At 44.9% G+C, this 19,233-nt stretch overlaps 1 protein-coding gene across 1 annotated transcript in view; it reads right to left on the bottom strand.

Annotated features, from left to right (window-relative positions):
• Positions 1 to 18,038: 18,038 nt before the first annotated feature.
• VWF (von Willebrand factor) overlaps positions 18,039 to 19,233 on the bottom strand; it is a 276,575-nt gene continuing 275,380 nt past the window's right edge. Inside the window, exon 52 of the mRNA XM_082255011.1 lies at positions 18,039 to 18,417. Coding sequence (XP_082111137.1) covers positions 18,214 to 18,417 — 204 coding nt within the window. The 3' untranslated portion in view covers positions 18,039 to 18,213. The remainder of the gene's footprint in view (positions 18,418 to 19,233) is intronic.

The following is a 19,233-nucleotide window of genomic DNA, read 5'->3' as shown; positions in this document are numbered from 1 at the left end:
CTGCTTACCAGAACGATTTAACCGCTATTATAGGTAGTCAAATCGGGCACCAGTAAACCCAATGGGCGACTCTCCTCGGATTTTTCTCGCCAGGTATATATAGACATCTCAGTGATCAAGCAGGCATATAGGAGAGACAACGAAGAAACTCATAGTGTAGTAGATAAAATTGACATTTATTTAAAATATAGATAGACTTACATTTAAGCAGTCCACATTAAACTGGTCAGATAACACTCTAGAACAATTCAATTCAACAATCATTCCACCTGCGTTCCAGATACCGGAAGTGACGTATAGCGTTGTCATATCCCGACTAGAGTTGAACGGACATCTGGATGTTCAGGTTCGACGGGTTCATCCGAACTTCACAAAAAAGATCGAGTTCGGGACCCGAACTTAATCAGAACCTGAACCCGAACCGCATTGAAGTCAATAGGGACCCGAACTTTTGAGCACTAAAACGGCTCTAAAAAAGTAATGGAAAGGGCTAGAGGGCTGCAAATGGCAGCAAAATGTTGTTAAGAGCTCTGCAAACAAATGTGGATAGGGAAATAACTTAAAATAACAGAAAATACATAAAAATAAAAAATAATAATCTTTATCTAGGAGGACGAGGTCCATATGGGGTAGGAGGTTTAGGTGGCGGTGGATGTGGCGGTGTAGGTGGAAGCGGCGGTGGAGGAGGATGAGGTAGCCAACACTGGTTTTTGTTTTTAATTTAATTTTTTTTTTTAATGAAAGGAAAAGGGGCATCACTTTGTGCACCCTTTTCCTCATGGGATGGGGACAGGGATTAGGTGTAGGCTAGTTATTAGCAGTCAGAGGGTGAGGTGAAATTGTTGCTGGGGAAAGTTTAGTTGACCTTTATGACCTGGGGTTATTCAGCAGCTGTTCCCGCTCAAATTTGTCCCTGTATCTGGGAAGATTGGGCCAGTTTCCTCTCTTCCCGCTCAAATTCCCTTGTATCTGGGGAGATTAGTTGAGTTTTCCCCTCTTCCTGCTCAAAAATCCCGCCTAAACCCCTGGTTTATGGCTATTTAAGAGGGACCCCCGCAGCTAAGGGCTCAACCACCTCACTGGAACAGAGCTGTTGTCTTCCCCTCCCTCCCTCCCTTGTTTTGTCGCGGCCAGCATTATTATTTGTAGGGTCACCTTTGTGTTATGCAAAGGGGGACAATGTATATATATTTATATATATATATATGTATATATATATGATTCGTTCTGTGTATTTATGTTGTTCTGGATAATTTTATAAACTTGAATTTGTTTATTCTTACAATCTGGGTCGTAGTGACCTGGTTGTTTTCAGTGTTTTATAATATTGTTGAGAATATTTTATCACGTTTGTTTAAATAAACAAATGATAAATACAAGTTTCCAACCAGATGTTGTGTGGTGTCTCATTACTGTAAATTTATTATCTGTTATTTATTAATAATCTAGGGAGTCCTGTCTACCATCCCATTAGGGTACACCCCAAAAGAGTGAGAAAGATCAAAAACTCAAGAATGGCTCGGTAAGGCCGGTATACATCTCTATTCTGCACAAGGTACGGACAAGTCCTCTGGGATCCATGCCTGGTTCATTTTAATGAATATGAGCTTGTCCACATTGGCTCTGTATAGGCAGCTGCGATAACGCCCCCTGCCATGCTAAATACACGTTCAGATAATACACTGGCTGCAGGGCAGGCCTGGACCTCCAAGGAGTAAAGGGCAAGCTCAGGCCATGTGCCCAATTTGGAAACCCGGAAGTTGAAGGGGGCAGACCCGTCATTTAGTACGTCTAGGCATGTGCACACATGTTGGTCAAATGCTGCCTCCTGCTAAGACGTTCTTTATCAGCTGGTGTTGCTGGTTGTTGTGGCATGTTGACAAAGCTTTTCCACATTTCAGCCATGCTAACCCTGCCTTCTGAGGTGCTGGTGGTGCCCCCGCTGCGTTGGCTACCTCTTCCTCCTCCTCTGCCTTTGCCTTGTGCTTCCACTGTGCCCCCACTGTCAGATGGGAATGCCACCAGCAGCGCATTTACCAGCATGTGCTTGTACTCGTGCATCTTACGATCACGCTCCAGTGAGGGAATTAAGGACGGTACATTGTCCTTGTAACGGGGATCCAGCAGCGTGGCCACCCAGTAATCAGCACAAGTTATAATGTGGGAAACTCGGCCGGTCGTTGCGGAGACACTGCAGCATGTAATCGCTCATGTGTGCCAGGCTGCCCAGAGGCAACGAAAAGCTGTCCTCTGTGGGAGGTGTATCGTCTGTGTCCTCTGTATCCCCCCAGCCATGCACTAATGATGGCCATGAGATGGTCTGGGTGCCATCCTGCTGTGAACATGGTTCCTCCTCCTCCATCTCCTTCTCCTCATCCTCCACCTCGTCATCCTCCAGAACTGTGCCCTTGCTGGACAATTGTGTACCTGGCGTTTGTGGGTGCAGGAACCCACCCTCGTAGCCACTTGTGAATGACTGCTCTGAAAGCCTTGGAAATGATCCCTCTTCCTCCTCCTCCTGTGCCACATCCTCTTCCATCATCGCCCGAAACGTTTTTTCAGGGAGGCTTAGAAGTGGGATAGTAACGCTGAGAACGGCGTCATTAGCACTGGCCATGTTGGTGGAGTACTCAAAACAGCGCAACAAGGCACACAGGTCTCGCATGGAAGCCCAGTTATTGGTGGTCAAGTGGTGCTGTTCCACAGAGTGACTCACACGTACGTACTGCAGCTGAAACTCCACTACTGCCTGCTGCTGCTCGCACAGTCTGGCCAGCGTGTGCAAGGTGGAGTTCTACCTTGTGGGCACCTCACATATGAGGCGGTGAGCCGGAAGGCCAAAGTTACGCTGCAGCGCTGACAGGCGAGCAGCAGCAGAGTGAGAACGCCAAAAGTGCGCAAAGACAACCCGCACTTTCTGCAGCAGCTCTGACAGGAATGTAGGCGTGGAGCGGCATTCCTTATCCCCTGCAACTGTATTATGATCTGTCCCATAAAAGCATTCAGCTCTCTATCTCCCAAACACTGGAGCGGAAGAGGGAGTACCCCCCTACCCACCTGCGATCCCTGGCCCTGAATGCCAGCATTTCAAAATTCCTGGCCTTTGAAATTCTGTAATTCCGTCTGGTGGAGACGCAGAGTTTTAAAATGTGAAAAAATTATTGGTGTAAATCCAAAAAAAACTGTGCAAAAGGAATGTGATAAATGAACACTACTACTAAGCATAAATTATGATTAAAGTGAAATTCCTTTCACTCTGTGAGCTGCAACATAAACGTGAATAACGTGACAAATGAAAAAAATTGGAAAGATGTAGCGCTCAACAGTTCAATACATTATAAATATTAAATCAAAAATATTCAAAATTATATTCAATGTGCAATAAATCGTGCAAAACAAAGTCTCTAGTGTCCCAATCGAGAGATTTAAACAAGTAATGGCCAATGATGCAAAACACAGACTTGATAGGAGTGAATCTCAAACGCCTCCACCTCCACACGTTCACCCAGTGATATGTATAGGTACCGCTTACCAGAACCACTGGACCCCTTGATTATAGGGGGTCATAAACGCTTAATTGATCCACATTTGATCCGACCATGCACATCCCACACTCTCACCAGCGAGAGTGTGTAGCCACATCAATGGAAAGCTTCAAAACCCAGCCATAAATAGGGAGAAATAAAAGGCTCTCATGGTGCAGTATTTCTCATCATAAACATTTATTTGATAAAAAATGCACTTACTCAAATTCAATGGTTAAAAGCCTTCAGATCATAATGCAGTTGCAGGGGATAAGGAACGCCGCTCCACGCCTGCGTTCCTCCAACCTGGAAGTTTACGGTCTCACGTTCTCGATGCACGTTTCGTCAGTCCGCACTGACGTCATCAGGGGATCGCAGGTGGGTAGGGGAGTACTCCCTCTTCCGCTCCAGTGTTTGGGAGATAGAGAGCTGAACGCTTTCATGGGACATTTTGGAGATGATTGGTGACCCAGGTGGTGGTGTTGCTGGCAGATCCTCAGTTTGCAGGGTGGCAGGTGCCACTCTCACTACAGAGGTGGATGAAGAGGCCGAGACTGCAGCAGAAGAGGAAGGAGAAGGAGCCAGAGACCTTTCTTGGTTTTTGAGGTGTCTACTCCACTGCAGCTCATGCTTTGCACTTAGATGCCTGGTCATGCAGGTTGTTTAGGTTGAGAACGTTTATGCCTCGCTTCAGGCTCTGACTGCACAGCGTGCAAACCACTTGTGTCTTGTCATCAGCACATTGTCTGAAGAACCGCCACGCTAGACAACTCCTTGGAGTTTGCTTTGGTGTGCTCGGTCCCTTGCTGCATTGGGCAATAGCAGGTGTACTGTCTAGGGGACGGCCGCTCTGCTTTTGCACCCTGCTCCCTCTTCTGCTGTGCTGGTGGCTCTGTGCGACCACCGCCTCTTCCACCAAACTACACGGGTCACCTGCATGACGTTCATTCCATGTGGGGTCGAGGACCTCATCGTCCTCCACATCATCTTCCACCCAGTCTTCACCCCTGTCCTCCTTGTCGGTCTGCACAATTCCGAAAGCGGCAGTTGGCACCTGTGTTTCGTCATCATCCGAAACGTGCTGCAATAGTCCTCCCATGTACTCATCTTGAAACATAACTGATTGGGCATCGGTGCACTCAATCTCTTCCACTTCTGGGGCAGGGCTAGGTGGATGGCCCTGGGAAACCCTGCTAACAGAGTCATCAAAAACCAGAAGAGACTGCTGCATGGCTTGGGGCTCAGACTGCTTGGCTGATTTGCAAGGGGGTACGGTGAAAGACTGATGGACATCGGCTGCAGGTGCCAACTCTGATCTTTCAGCAGGAGACTGGGTGGGAGACAATGTACCTACTTGCACCTGAGGAAGGTGTTTCACTTGTGCGTGTACCTGGCACAGATCGACCACGTCCTCTTCTTGCAACAGGCGCTCCACCAGCAGCACCACGACCTGGGCCATGTCCCTTATTTGATGTTCTCCTCATATTTCTCAAATTTAGAATCTTGCCCTAAATGGGTGTTTTTTGAATAGCCTGAAAATTATTGAAGTAATTCAAGCTTGTTTTTATCACAGATGCAGCAAGCAAGGGCTGTAAAATTGTGTATTTTGCCCAAAAAGGTTGTTTTTTTACTAACTCAATATGACAGCAGTATATAACGCTTGAATTCTACACGTACAGATGCAGCAAGGGCTATAAAATTGTGGATTTTAGCCCAAAAAGGGTGTTTCTCTATCGCTCATTGACAGACGTAGTCTTCTTGATTCTCAAGAGCTGGGTTATGTTGTCTCCGCAGGAGTAGGACTAGGCAGAAAGACAAAACGTTCTGGCTCCACCTTAGGGGCAGTCCCTGAGGGTATATCCTCCCTCTCTCTGCTACAGGGAATCAGTTTTTTTCTGTCTAGTCAGGAGTAAGGACCTAAGTTCCTTGCTGGGATCTTTTTGGTCCTGGCAAGATTTTTTCTTTAAAAAAAAAAAAAAAAAAGATTTTTTTTTAGGCAGTTTTTCTCCAGTATTTTTTTCCTGTGAGATCTTCAAGTAAATACGCCGGACTGGGCGACACTAGTGGTCACCCCAGCCGGCCTACGAGCGCGCGCAGACCATTGCATTGCGCTTGGTCGGCCGCGACACATTCAAGTAAGTATGCGGGGCCGGGCGACGGGCTGGATGTTGAGATCCAGTGGTCACCCCGGTTTCTGCCTACGAGCGCGTGCAGACCAGAGCTCCGCGCTGGGTCGGCCGTGACGGAGTCCCAGTGGAGGGACTGACCTTGCGAGTTAAAAGTCTCGCTTGGACGCCAGGAACCAGAGAGTCGATGTGTCCGGAGTGGTCCACAACCCCCCACCCCGGTGGAGAGGGTATTGTGAAGAGAGGGTGCCTGTCGGTTCGGTATGGTGAGTAAACGTTCCCTTTTTTCTTTCCTCGTTATGAGGCAGTATGAATTATGGGCCCCTCCATACATGGTCAGTATATATCTGACACTAAAAGTCCCCCTTGTAAATACAGTATGTGTTTGTGGGAAGTGGACTTGGTTTGAGAGCTAACACTCTACCCAGCAGACTGTAGCATTACAGCAGACATAGGAGGTATAATCCTACCTTATTTGTAGTGTATCTCCTGTAGATCAATAAATCGCCACTTAGCAGAGATGCAGGTGGATATGCTGGGAAAAACGATTTTGGCGGTCCGCCGCCATTTTGCCGTAGACCAGGTGCATGTATGTCCTCAGGTCACGCCGGCCGCCATGTTTTTGGAGTCTAATGTCTCTTGTATGGGGGCGGCCATGTTTCATGAGCCCAGCTACCTTGTGGAGAGCTGGGAACGGGGGCGGAGCCACGTCCTTCTACCCGGGAAAAAGCAACAGCTCCTTCCAGTCTGTAAAAGACAGATGCTGACTGCAGTCGGTTTGAAACTTCACTGCATCGGTTGGTGAGCCTTGGGGGTCCCTCTCTCTCTCTCTGGGGATCGAGAAGCAGGTACTCTGAGGGGCGCTATTGCGCTAGGGGGAGACACATAAAAAAAAAAAAAAAAGAGGGATTTTTTGTTTTTTGATTTAAAAAAAAAAAAAAAAGAAAAAAGTTTTTTTGTTTTTTCTGGCAAAGGTGTCCTGAATTAACATGGACCCTGCCACTCATGTATCTCCTCCGGATCCCCTCGAGGTGTCTGCAGGATCCTCCAGCACCCCACTGACGATTGAATCATTGTCAGCTATTATGGAAACTTTTGTGTTCCGGGTGGAAGTGGCTTGTCAGGGACAGGGCGCAAGAAAGCGACCCCCGCCTAACCCCTTATTATCTGAAACCTCGGATTCAGACTCTGAGCCTATTTCTGCAGTTGCAGGTACTTCATCTGGGATTGGTGTCTCGGGTACTGTCTCTTCAGACAGTGAGGAGGATGTTTCGGCATCAGCCATAGCCAGAGAGGAAGCGTTGGTAAACGCACTCATTGTATCTGTTCAAGAAACCTTAAGATTACAGGGTATTCCGTCGGAAATAGCTGAAACTGAAATCCCTTTTGGGACTAAAAAAGGCGAAGGTTTTTCCATTGCCCAAATGTTTTGGCAATCCAATCGAAGAAGAATGGCGTCTGCCAAAACGCACTTCTGCTATTTCTAAATGCATTAACAGGCGTTATCCGTTTGAGGAAACCCTCATTAAGAAATGGACAGAACCACCTGTGGTGGATTCACCAATTGCTAGATTGAATAAAGCCACGGTTATTCCTCTAGAAGACGCTCCGTCTTTTAAAGATCCAGTGGATCGCAAGATAGAAGCTATGTCTCGCACCATGTTTACCTTGATTGGATCAGCTTTCAGACCAATAATTGCTATTGGTCTGGTTTCGCAGACTGTAACTGAAATGGACCAAGTGGTTACGCCGGGACTTAGAAGAGGTCCCTCAGGTGGTATCAGATTTGTTGGAACAAATGATACAGGGGTTACAGTTTGTGTGTGATGCGGCGTTAGACGCCACTCCATTATTGGCGCGAGCATCAGTCTCAGCAGTGGTTCTCAGGCGTACACTGTGGCTAAAAGGTTGGTTAGCCGACCAAGGTTCCAAAAAAGCATTGGCTAGTATCCCCTTTTTAGGAGAGCGTCTTTTTGGAGCCAACTTAGATGAGATCATTAAGGATCTCACAGGTGGAAAGAGCACCTTTTTACCGCAAAATGTTAAAGGTAAAGGAACTCGTCAAAGACCAGGGCCTTCTTTCTCTGCTCACAAAAAGTTTTTTCGTCCCGCGGGTGAAAAAATTAAGTCCTCCAAAGCTCCTTCAGGAGGCTTCAGGGGACGTTGGTCGGGCAAGCAAAAGCCCGCCCCCTCCAGACCTGAAGATAAATCGTCCAAAGCCTGAAGGTGCGCCCCCACTAATAACTGGGTTGAGGGGACGTCTTCGCCGGTTCCCGGATCCATGGCTTTCCAGAATCCCGGACTAGTGGGTTTGCGAAGTCATAAGGTCAGGGTACAAGATCGAGTTTCGATCTCTCCCACCGGAGCGATTCTTCCCTTCCAATATTCGACTATCTCCGGATCGTTTAGAAGATCTGCGGAGAGCAGTCACGGATTTACTACAACAAGGAGTGGTAGTCCACGTTCCTTGGACAGAACGTTTTTTCTAGGGTTTTATTCAAACCTATTTACAATACTCAGGAAAGAGGGCAAAGTGCGTCCAATTCTGGACTTAAGGGCACTCAATTCCTTTCTCAACATAAGGAAATTCAAGATGGAATCCATTCGCACAGTAGCAGCCTTCCTGCATCCAGGGGATGTCCTAGCGTCCATAGACATCAAGGACGCCTATCTTCACATTCCCATTTTCGCAGGACATCAGCGGTTTCTATGCTTTTCCGTAGAAGAGAACCACTATCAGTTTGTGGCGTTACCTTTCGGTTTCGCCACGGCTCCTCGGGTCTTCACGAAGGTATTGGCCCCAATGTTGGCACTACTGCGCCAAAGAGGTACAGGAATTCGGGTGGCTGGTGAACCAGCAAAAGTCTTTTCTGGTTCCCACCCAGAGGCTCGAATATCTGGGTCTAATTCTAGACACAGTCAGGACAAGAGTTTTCCTTCCGGTAGGGAAACTCCGGAAGATTCAATCAGCAGTCCAGTTGTTACTATCCAACAGCTGGTCTTCCCTTCGGACTTGCATGAGGGTTCTGGGGTTGATGGTGGCTTCCTTCGAAGCAGTCCCATTTGCCCAGTCCCATACCCGAATTCTTCAGCAAGAGATTCTTCTCAGATGGAATCAGAATCCGGAGTCCCTGGACTATCGGATCCAATTGAGCAAACAGACCAGAGAGTCTCTGGTCTGGTGGCTTCGGTCTCCGATGCTCAGCCAGGGAAAGTCATTTCGGCCAATATATTGGACGATAGTGACCACGGATCCCAGTCTATCCGGATGGGGAGGAATTCTCGGTCAGTTATCTGTCCAGGGACTTTGGTCCCTGGAAGAATCCAGGTTACCGATAATGTATTGGAACTGAGAGCGATCAGACTTTGTCTGATTCACTGGACCGAGCAGCTCCAGGGCAGCCCGGTTCGGATCCAGTTGGACAACGCCACGGCCGTGGCTTATGTCAATCACCAGGGGGGCACCAAGAGTGTCCGAGCGGCCAAAGAAGTGGCTTGCATTCTTCGCTGGGCGGAATGATTTGTTCCAGCTATCTCTGCGGTGTTTCATTCCGGGGGTGGAAAATTGGCAGGCAGATTATCTCAGCCGTCAGACTCTGGATCAGGGGGAATGGTCCCTCCATCCAGAAGTTTTTCACCAGTTGTGCCTACGGTGGGGCACCCCGGATGTGGATCTGTTGGCATCACGATTCAACAGAAAAGTACAGAGATTCGTGGCTCGCTCCCGCGATCCTCTAGCAGAGACCGCAGACGCACTGGTCACCCCATGGGGGCAATACCAGCTAATGTATGCCTTCCCTCCTCTTGGGTTACTGCCAAGATAGAGGAGGAAGGAATTCCAGTAATCCTGGCAGCTCCGGACTGGCCTCGTCGAGCTTGATACGCCGACTTGGTCAGACTGGTGGCGGACGTCCCGTGGAGACTTCCTCTCAGGGAGGATCTACTGTCTCAGGGACCGATCTTCCATCCTGCTTTACGATCGCTGGTTTTAAACGGCCTGGTTATTGAGACCCAGGTGCTGAAGGACAAGGGATTGTCAGCTTCAGTTATTCCTACTCTAGTTAAAACAAGGAAAGCGACTTCCAGAAAGATTATCATCGTACATGGAAGTCTTATATTGTGTGGTGTGAATCCCTTGGGTTCCATCTACATCTTTATTCGGTAGCCCGAATATTGGCTTTTCTGCAACAGGGAGTTGAGCAGAAGCTGGCCTTGAGTGTTATCAAGGGTCTGGTTTCAGCATTTGCTATCTTCTTTCAGAAGCCTTTGGCTACTCATTCCTTGGTGCGGAATTTCATCCAGGGGGTGCGACACCTGGCTCCGCCAGTGCACGCGCCGTTACCATCCTGGGATCTTAATTTGGTGCTGTCGGTTCTTCAGACACCTCCCTTTGAAAATATCAGGGAGATTCCCTTGCTTACTTTATCCCAGAAGGTGGTCTTCTTGGTGGCTATCACTTCTGCACGCAGGGTGTCAGAACTGGCTGCATTATCCTGTTGTTCCCCAGATCTGGTGGTTCATAGGGATAAGGTTGTTCTTCATCCGAATCCATCCTTCCTTCCTAAGGTGGTTTCAAAGTTTCATTGAATGAGGACAGTGTATTGTCCTTCCTATGTCCTTAGCCCAATCATCCTCGAGAATTTGCATGGCATTCCTTGGATGTAGTTCGGGCGATCAGGATATATTTGAATACTATGGATTCAATTTGTAACGGATTCACTGTTTGTGATCACGGATGGCCCTAAGAAGGGGTTGCCTGTTCTGCTGCGACCATCTTTAGATGGATCAGACAGACGGTGGTATAGGCTTATTTTATCTAAGGGTCGGGATCCCCCGTTCCCTGTTAAGGCGCATTCTACTCGGGCGCTTGAAGTTTCCTGGACCTTCCGCCATCAGGCGTCAGTGGTTCAGGTTTTTTCAAGGCGACTGTTTAGTCGTCGGTTCATACGCCCAGACGAAGTCTATTGAGACGAAACGTTGGCGACTCCAGACGCAACGTCCACACGCCCCTTGAAACTAGCCGGCCTCCATCACCTACCATCTGGGACTGTTTTGCGGGACGCCGCATCCTCATCCCTGATAATGCTATTGATATGCCTGTTTGTTAAGATACACTGTGAGTATAACTTTTAAATAAACAAGACTACAAGTTTTAAATGGGATTACGCTATGTGTGTTGCCTCTCTCCTCTCTTCACATATTCATGTATGATTGACGATATTTATTGATGAGTGCCAATCCCATACCGATCCTACTACATCTCAAGTGGTGATTCCTTGGAGCTATAAAAGTACCTTTCAACCTTCAGTGGTTTGGATTTAACAGCTGGGAGAGGCTAGCTCACTAATCTGAGCAGCCATGGAAATTTGGTAAGCTGCTTATCATATCCCATCACAGAGGTGTCCCCTTTCCTTCATACACTCCTGGTGCCCTGGGAAGAATTCCTCCCTTTTCTTTTGGACCATTGCACTTGTGGATTTATGTCTTCTTCACTTTTATTGAAGATTAATTCAGTTGGACATTTTTTCATACACTATCGTGATTATTAGGAACTCATTCATTTGGACACTTATTTATTATTAGTCTTATGAGTATCATTTTTTCGTAGCGCTACACTTTTATGTTATATTTCAAAGTTTCATTGAATGAGGACAGTGTATTGTCCTTCCTATGTCCTTAGCCCAATCATCCTCGAGAATTTGCATGGCATTCCTTGGATGTAGTTCGGGCGATCAGGATATATTTGAATACTATGGATTCAATTTGTAACGGATTCACTGTTTGTGATCACGGATGGCCCTAAGAAGGGGTTGCCTGTTCTGCTGCGACCATCTTTAGATGGATCAGACAGACGGTGGTATAGATTTATTTTATCTAAGGGTCGGGATCCCCCGTTCCCTGTTAAGGCGCATTCTACTCGGGCGCTTGAAGTTTCCTGGACCTTCCGCCATCAGGCGTCAGTGGTTCAGGTTTTTTCAAGGCGACTGTTTAGTCGTCGGTTCATACCTTTACAATATTGTATAAGGTTTATGTGATGGCATCGTCAGATGCCTCTTCTGGCCGCAAGGTTCCTGCAGGCCACTGTTTGAGGAGACTGTTGGTCTACCTCGAGGATTTGTGGGGTAGGTCTCATCTGTTTACTCTATGAGTCCTTTGATACTTCTGGTTGGCTCCGGTTGGGCCTTCTAGATTGGATTTTGATTTTTGTCAATCCCACCCCTCATTTGTGGCACTGCTTCTGGATGTCCCAGCTCTTGAGAATCAAGAAGACTACGTCTGTCAATGAGCGATAGAGAAAAATGGATTTTTGTAAGATCTTACCGTAAAATCCTTTTCTCTTAAGCTCATTGACAGACGTAGTACCCGCCCCTCTATCATTGAGTTGGGTTGGGTTAAATTCTCTGTTACTGCTTTAGAACAGAACTGATTCCCTGTAGCAGAGAGAGGGAGGATATACCCTCAGGGACTGCCCCTAAGGTGGAGCCAGAACGTTTTGTCTTTCTGCCTAGTCCTACTCCTGCGGAGACAACATAACCCAGCTCTTGAGAATCAAGAAGACTACGTCTGTCAATGAGCTTAAGAGAAAAGGATTTTACGGTAAGATCTTACAAAAATCCATTTTTTTAAAAACCCAGAAAGTTATAGCTATATAGCTTAAAATGCACACTGAATAATGTGGCAGAGGCCCCAGATGGAGGGTATTGCCAAAAACGGGTGTTTTTTGAATAGCCTGAAAATATTGAAGTATTTCAAGCTTGTTTTTATCACAGATGCAGCAAGCAAGGGCTGTAAAATTGTGTATTTTGCCCAAAAAGGGTGTTTTTTTACTAACACAATATGACAGCAGCATATAACGTTTGAATTATACATGTACAGATGCAGCAAGGGCTAAAAATTGTGGATTTTAGCCCAAAAAGGGTGTTTTTAAAAACCCAGAAAATTATAGCTATATTTATAGCTTAAAATGCACACTGAATAATGCTGCAGAGGCCCCAGATGGAGGGTATTGCCAAAAATGCACATATGCAGTGCTGGTGCACTGAGCTTGCATAAAATGCCCTCCCACCGCTCACCTAACTAACAGACGGATAAAAGTAATTCTCTGTCACTGGGCTCAGGGCAGGGTAAAAAGATTGTGCACTGCACCCACACAACAAAATCTACGTAGATCGCACGCTGAGTTCTGATTAACCACTTAAGCCCCGAAGGATTTGGCTGCTCAAAGACCAGGGCCTATTTTGCAATTCGGCACTGCAAGATTTTAACTGAAAATTGCGCGGTCGTGCGACGCTTTACCCAAATTAAATTGACGTCCTTTTTTTCCCATAAACACGGCTTTCTTTTGGTGGTATTTGATCACCTGTGCAATTTTTTTTTTCTTTGAGCTATAAACAAAAAAAAGCGTCAATTTTGAAAAAATAACAATATTTTTCACATTTTTTTATATGAAATTCCTCCCCAAAAAAAATGTAAAAATGAAAATTTTTTAACATTTTAGGCCAATTTGTTTTTTGCTACATATTTTTGGTAAAAAAAATCGCAATAAGCGTATTTTGATTGGTTTGCGCAAACGTTATTGCGTTTACTAACTAAGGGAAAGATTTATGTAATTTTTATTGTTTTTTTTTTTAACGAGTGATGGCGGCGATCTGCAATTTTTTTGCGGGACTGCGACATTGCGGCGGACAGATCAGACCCCTGACTAACATTTTTGACACTTTTGGGGGTACCAGTGACATTACTACAGTAATCAGTGCTACACATATGCACTGTTACTGTAAAAATGACACTGGCAGGGAAGGGGCTAACTTTATTAGTGATCAAGGTGTTGTGTGTCCCTAGGGGTGTGATTCTAACTGTCAAGGGGCGTGGCTTGTGATGTAACCACAGAGACATACGATCCTACATAGCAGGATCGTATAGTCTCTGCAGTTACACCAGGGAGAATGACAGGCGGCTTTGTTTACATTAGCTGCTTGCCTTTCTCCCTCTCCAGCGGGAGATCGCTAGCGGCCGGCGGACATGGGAGCTGCCGGTCACATGCGTGGGAATGGCCATGAATGAGCTGGGGTGGGAGCGTGCCTCCAGCGGGGCGTGCTCGCCCCCTACAGGCTCCTGGGTGAGCGACATAGTACTATGTCAGTTTGCCCAGGAGAGGCTTACTGCCACAGTAAATATACTGTGGGCGGTCGGCAAGTGGTTAAAGAATAAAGCATCCAGGTGTCCGCTCAACTCTAATTCTGTCCATTCCTATTCTCTCCCTCAAAGCAGCAGCCGCAGCCTTTCCCTACACTAGATAGAGGAGAGTGATGTGCGGCGCTACGTGACTCCAGCTTATATAGAGGCTGGGTCACATGCTGCACTGGCCAATCACAGCCATGCCATTACTAGGCATGGCTGTAATGGCTTTTTAAGGGCACACAAGTTAAACGCTTGTTGATTGGCTGCCCTGCAGCTTTTTTAAACGCGCCATTAAATTGCCGAACACAAAACTCGATTCCGAACATTCAGTAAAATGTTTGGGTTCGGGTACCAAAAACCCTAAAGTCTGGTACGAACCCAAACTTTACAGTTCGGGTTCGCTCAACCCTAATCCTGACCCGTTTCATCAGCACGAAACTGACATTCTCAGGGGTAAACCTCCTTGCATACCATTGAATGTGCCTAACGCTTTTTTGACATGCTGCTCATACACTCATTAATTTATTTATTTATCTATTTATTTATTTTACATATTTATTCACTTAGAGTCGGTTCACACTGGGGCGGCACGACTCTGTACTACTTCGGGGGTGACTTGTGCAATCCCGTGCACCGCGACTTTGGCGCGACTTGCACGGACTTCACATAATGGAAGTCTATGCAAGTCGCTCCGAGGTCGCCCCGAAGTAGTACAGGACCCTCTTTCTAAGTCGGTCGCTCCTATTAGAACGGGTCCTGTAGCAGTCAATGGACTGAAAGGGACCGCGACTCGTCGCTCTAGTGTGAATTGAGTCTTAGACACATATTTATTTATTTATTTATTTATCAATTTATTCAGGTATTGGAACAACATACTCACTTAATATTTCAGGAATTTATTATTCACGTTTTGTATTCATTTGGAGGGGAGTTTTTTTGCACTATATCCTCTCTATTTTCCCTATGCACAGGTGCATTAGTGATTATTTAGCACTAATTTTTTAACCACTTAAGCCCCGGAAGATTTTACCCCCTTCCTGACCAGGGGGTATATTGCGATTTCGGCACTGCGTGACTTTAACGGACAATTGCGCGGTCGTGCAACGCTGTACCTAAACAAATTTGACGTCCTTTTTTTCCCACAAACAGAGCTTTCTTTTGGTGGTATTTGATCACCTGTGCAATTTTTTGATCATGCGCTATAAACAAAAAAAGAGCGACAATTTTGCAAAAATAACAATATTTTTCAATTTTTTTTTATATGAAATTCCCAAAAAAAAATGTAAAAATCAAATCAGCCAATTTGTTTTATGCTACATATGTTTGGTAAAAAAAATCGCAAAAAGCGTATTTTGATTGGTTTGCGCAAAAGTTATCTCGTTTACTAACAAAGGGAAAGATTTTTGTCATTTTTGTTGTTTTTTTTATCTAACGCGTAAGGGCGGCGATCTGCGGTTTTTTTTGCGGGACTGCGACATTGGGCCGGACAGATCGGACCCTTGACTGACATTTTTGACACTTTTGGGGTTACCAGTGACATTTCTACAGTAATCAGTGCTATACATTGGCAAGTGGTTAACATCCACTCTCACTGGCCACCACGCCCCTTTGTTTATTTACCATCGGTGGGAACTGGAGATGTCAGACGCGGGAGGCAAGCTTTAAGTGCAGGCCTGTTGTTTTTTTGTTTTGTTTTTTTTTTTTTTCGGGCTAGTGGCGTTCATTGTGATTGATGCTGGATTTACTTTGGGGGACATTGTTTTGTTTTTTTGTTTTTTTTTAATAAAGGACTTGTCAAAAATGTTCTCTTTTTATGGTGAGTAACAGGACTAATAAGAAGATGGATCTGTGCTATGGAGAGGAAGAAAAGATGAAGAAAGCTGCTGCTTCCCCCTCAAAACCCTATCCTAAGATAGGGTGAATATGGCATATGAGATTCTTTAGGCTCACAGCAGCAGTGCCATACCCACTTTTTTAATACTTTTTTGGGGAATTACTATGGGTTCAGTCATTCACATAGGGGGGACTGGATCTGGGGGCTTGTTAAAGGGGGCTTCCAGATTCTGATAAGCCCCAAGCCCACAGACCCCCACAACCATCACCCAGGGTTGTGGGGAAAGGACCCTTCTCCCCATCAAAAAGAGGACAAGACCCTTTGGGGGGGGCCCTCTTCCCCATATCCCCCCCCCCCACGTGTTTAGGGCATGTGGCCTGGTATGGTTCAAGAGGGGAGGGCGCTCACTCATTCACCCCGCTAACCAGAAGGGTATTTTTAGATTTATCAAACAACTAGAACACTTTCAAGTACACTTTGGTACATTTACCAGACCGAAAAGGAACAAGTACTAAAATAAGTGGTTTACACATACTTCAAAACCAAAAAAAGGACAGATTCAATGGGGGGGGGGGGGGGGGTGTACTAAAGACAATGCACACCAAATCTGGTGCATCTGTGCACAGTAACCAATCAGCTTCTAGGTTTAATTGTCAACTCTGAATTTAACAAGCTGAAGTTAGAAGCTGATTGGTTATTATGCAAAGCTGCGTCCGATTCTGTGTCTGCAAGTTTTAGTAAGTCTCCCCCAATGAATCTAATCTATCTATCTATCTAGGTATCTTATCTTATCTAATCTATCTAATCTACCTATCTATCTATAAATCTATCTATCTTACATATCTATGTACCTTGAGGCATAAATCTTAATTGGTAACTAAAAGATATAGATTTTTATTTGCTTTCATAGACATCTTTTATTAATAGAACAAATGGATTTCTTACAGATTTTCAGAGGACTATTACAAAGCTTTTTCTCATTGTTTCAAGTCCATTTTAGTGCACTTAAAATAAAAATTTAACATTTTCCCTAATCCCAGCAGACTGTATGTATCGACCACAAAACCGAACAGGCAAATTATACTACCACCCTAAAAGCTGAGTATTTATAATATATAATGGACTTTCATTTCCCTCATTGTAGTATGATTCTGAAAACAATTCTACTTGTAGACCAATGAAAAGGAATATTTTAACAGCCACAAAAAATGAACTCTCCTAGGTCTAACAATAATAAGTTGTATGTATTAAAGGCTTGCTCTTTGCTGGCTATTGGTTGCTTTTCTTTTCTGATTTGTAATTCCCCTTATGAACAATGCATTTTCAATATGTCTGCTCTCTTTAAAACAATAAAAAAAAAAACTTGCAAAGATGTCTTTAGGATAATTTACTGCATAAGAACAACTGTTCTATTGCATTTTTTTTAACCAGCGGAATTCCTACCATGATGGAGTGTATTTAATGTTAATCTTCAAAGATCCACACATGTCTGTATCAGATTACTTTGTTTATTTAATGTTCCAGCATGACAAACTTAGTTTTATTTAAACACAAAAAATAACTGAAAAGAACAAAAAACAGAAGGGAAAGAAATAGTCATCAGTATTGCCTGTGGTCTCCCTGCAGCTGATAATCACTCAATACTAATTTACCATGCCTTGTTCTGCATTGTGTTTCTGTGTGGAGACGGCCATCTTGGTAGAGGCAAGGCTTTGCTTCCTCATGTCAGAGCCTCCAGCAAGGAGAACAGTCATGAAATCAACAAATCTTACTCCAAAGCTCATGAGACTAGCAATCAGAAGCAGAAATGCCTTACACCCCACACTGCAGACAGCTCTGAAGTTGTAGGCTAAAGAGTACTTAGGCACCCTCCCATTTAAATGCACTGCTAATTTTCAGGAGGAATTCAGGACAAAATGTACATTTTTCAGGACACTGTTTAGGCATTATTAACATTTCAAAACGTCTCTTGTAACATAATAAATCTTTACTTTTTTTTTAGTTCAGGCCCACTTTAAGGGTTTGCATTAAATTTATTGTGGGCAGAAATGAAACCCAGGTCAAAGAATGGAAAATTTGCTAAATATTTTGGAGAATTTGAACATGGTATTTTTAAGTGGATTATAATAAATCCAGGTCTTCAACTAGATTCCTATACATTCTAAATGTCTCAGCTTTTAGTAGTGCTGTACAAGTGTTAGGGTACTAATAAAAAAAGGGCCCTATAACTAGCGAATCTTAACCTTTTGAGTTTAAATTTCTTTTAGGTTGGGAATGTGCTAGACTTCTCCACAGCAGCCCACCATAACTTGCAGAATAAAATAAGTGTCGTACAATTAAAATGTACGCCTTTCTGGAGGTTGTATGAGAACATGGAAAACTTAAATGATAAATGATTGTACAAGATTGACAAGTGTATGAGCATACAGTGCAAACAGCAATTATGTTCAGTTACCCAGGGCAACCTGAGTAATAAACAAAGTTTATTTCCTATTGGTTGCTGTGGGGTAAAAAGAAGCTTCTTAGCAGTTGAAATGAAATAATTGTCTCATGGAGCAGAGCTGTTGGTGGTACATTTGCGAGACTGACATTCACAGTTTGTGGCTTGTAAGATTTCATGTTCTACTATGGTCCCATTAGCGCATCGCAGGGGCACTTTCATTGGCTCTGTTTGGGTGGCAGAACAGCAAATGCATTGATCTTCCATGTGGTGTGTCTCTATGGCATAGATGGACTTACTGGTACATTTGCCCTAAAATAAAAAAATTACAGATTTATACCATTGTGACAACATATCTCCAAAATGGATATTTACATTTAATATACACTGCTCAAAAAAAAAAATAAAAAAAAAAAATGAAAGGAACACTTTTCAGAGTATAGCATCAAGTCAGTTAAACTCTTGGGATATTGATCTAGTCAGTTAAATAGAAGAGGGGGTTGTTCATCAGTTTCAGCTGCTTTAGTGTTAATGAAATTAACAACAGTGGCACTAGATGGGCAAAAATGAGACGACACCCAAAACAGAGTGGTTTTACAGGTTGAGGCCACTGAAATTTGTTTCCCTACTCATCTTTTCTGACAGTTTTTTTAATAGTTTTGCATTTGGCTAGGGTCAGTGTCACTACTGGTAACATGAGGCGATACCTGGACCCTATAGAGGTTGCCCAGGCAGTCCAATAGGTGCCATTGCCAGAAGGTTTGCTGCGTTTCCCACCACAGTCTCAAGAGCATGGAGGTGATTCCAGGTAACAGGCAGTTACTCTAGGAGAGCTGGACAGGACCAAAGAAGGTCCTTAACCCATCAGCAGGATTGGTATCTGCTCCTTTGTGAATGGAGGAACAGGATGAGCACTGCCAGAGCCCTACAAAATGACCTCCAGCAGGCCACTGGTGTGAATGTCCCTGACCAAACAATCAGAAACATACATCATTACTCATGGCCTGAGGGCCCAACGTCCTCTAGTGGGCCCTCTGCTCACTGCCCGGCACCCACGATGGATGAAGGAATTGATAGCATTGAATGGCCCCTATGCTCGCCTGACCTAAATCCAATAGAACACCTCTG

This window comes from Pelophylax lessonae, assembly GCF_965119305.1.
Source record: "Pelophylax lessonae genome assembly, chromosome: 4".
Taxonomy (NCBI): domain Eukaryota; kingdom Metazoa; phylum Chordata; class Amphibia; order Anura; family Ranidae; genus Pelophylax; species Pelophylax lessonae.
This window is presented reverse-complemented; position numbering and strand designations above follow the sequence as displayed.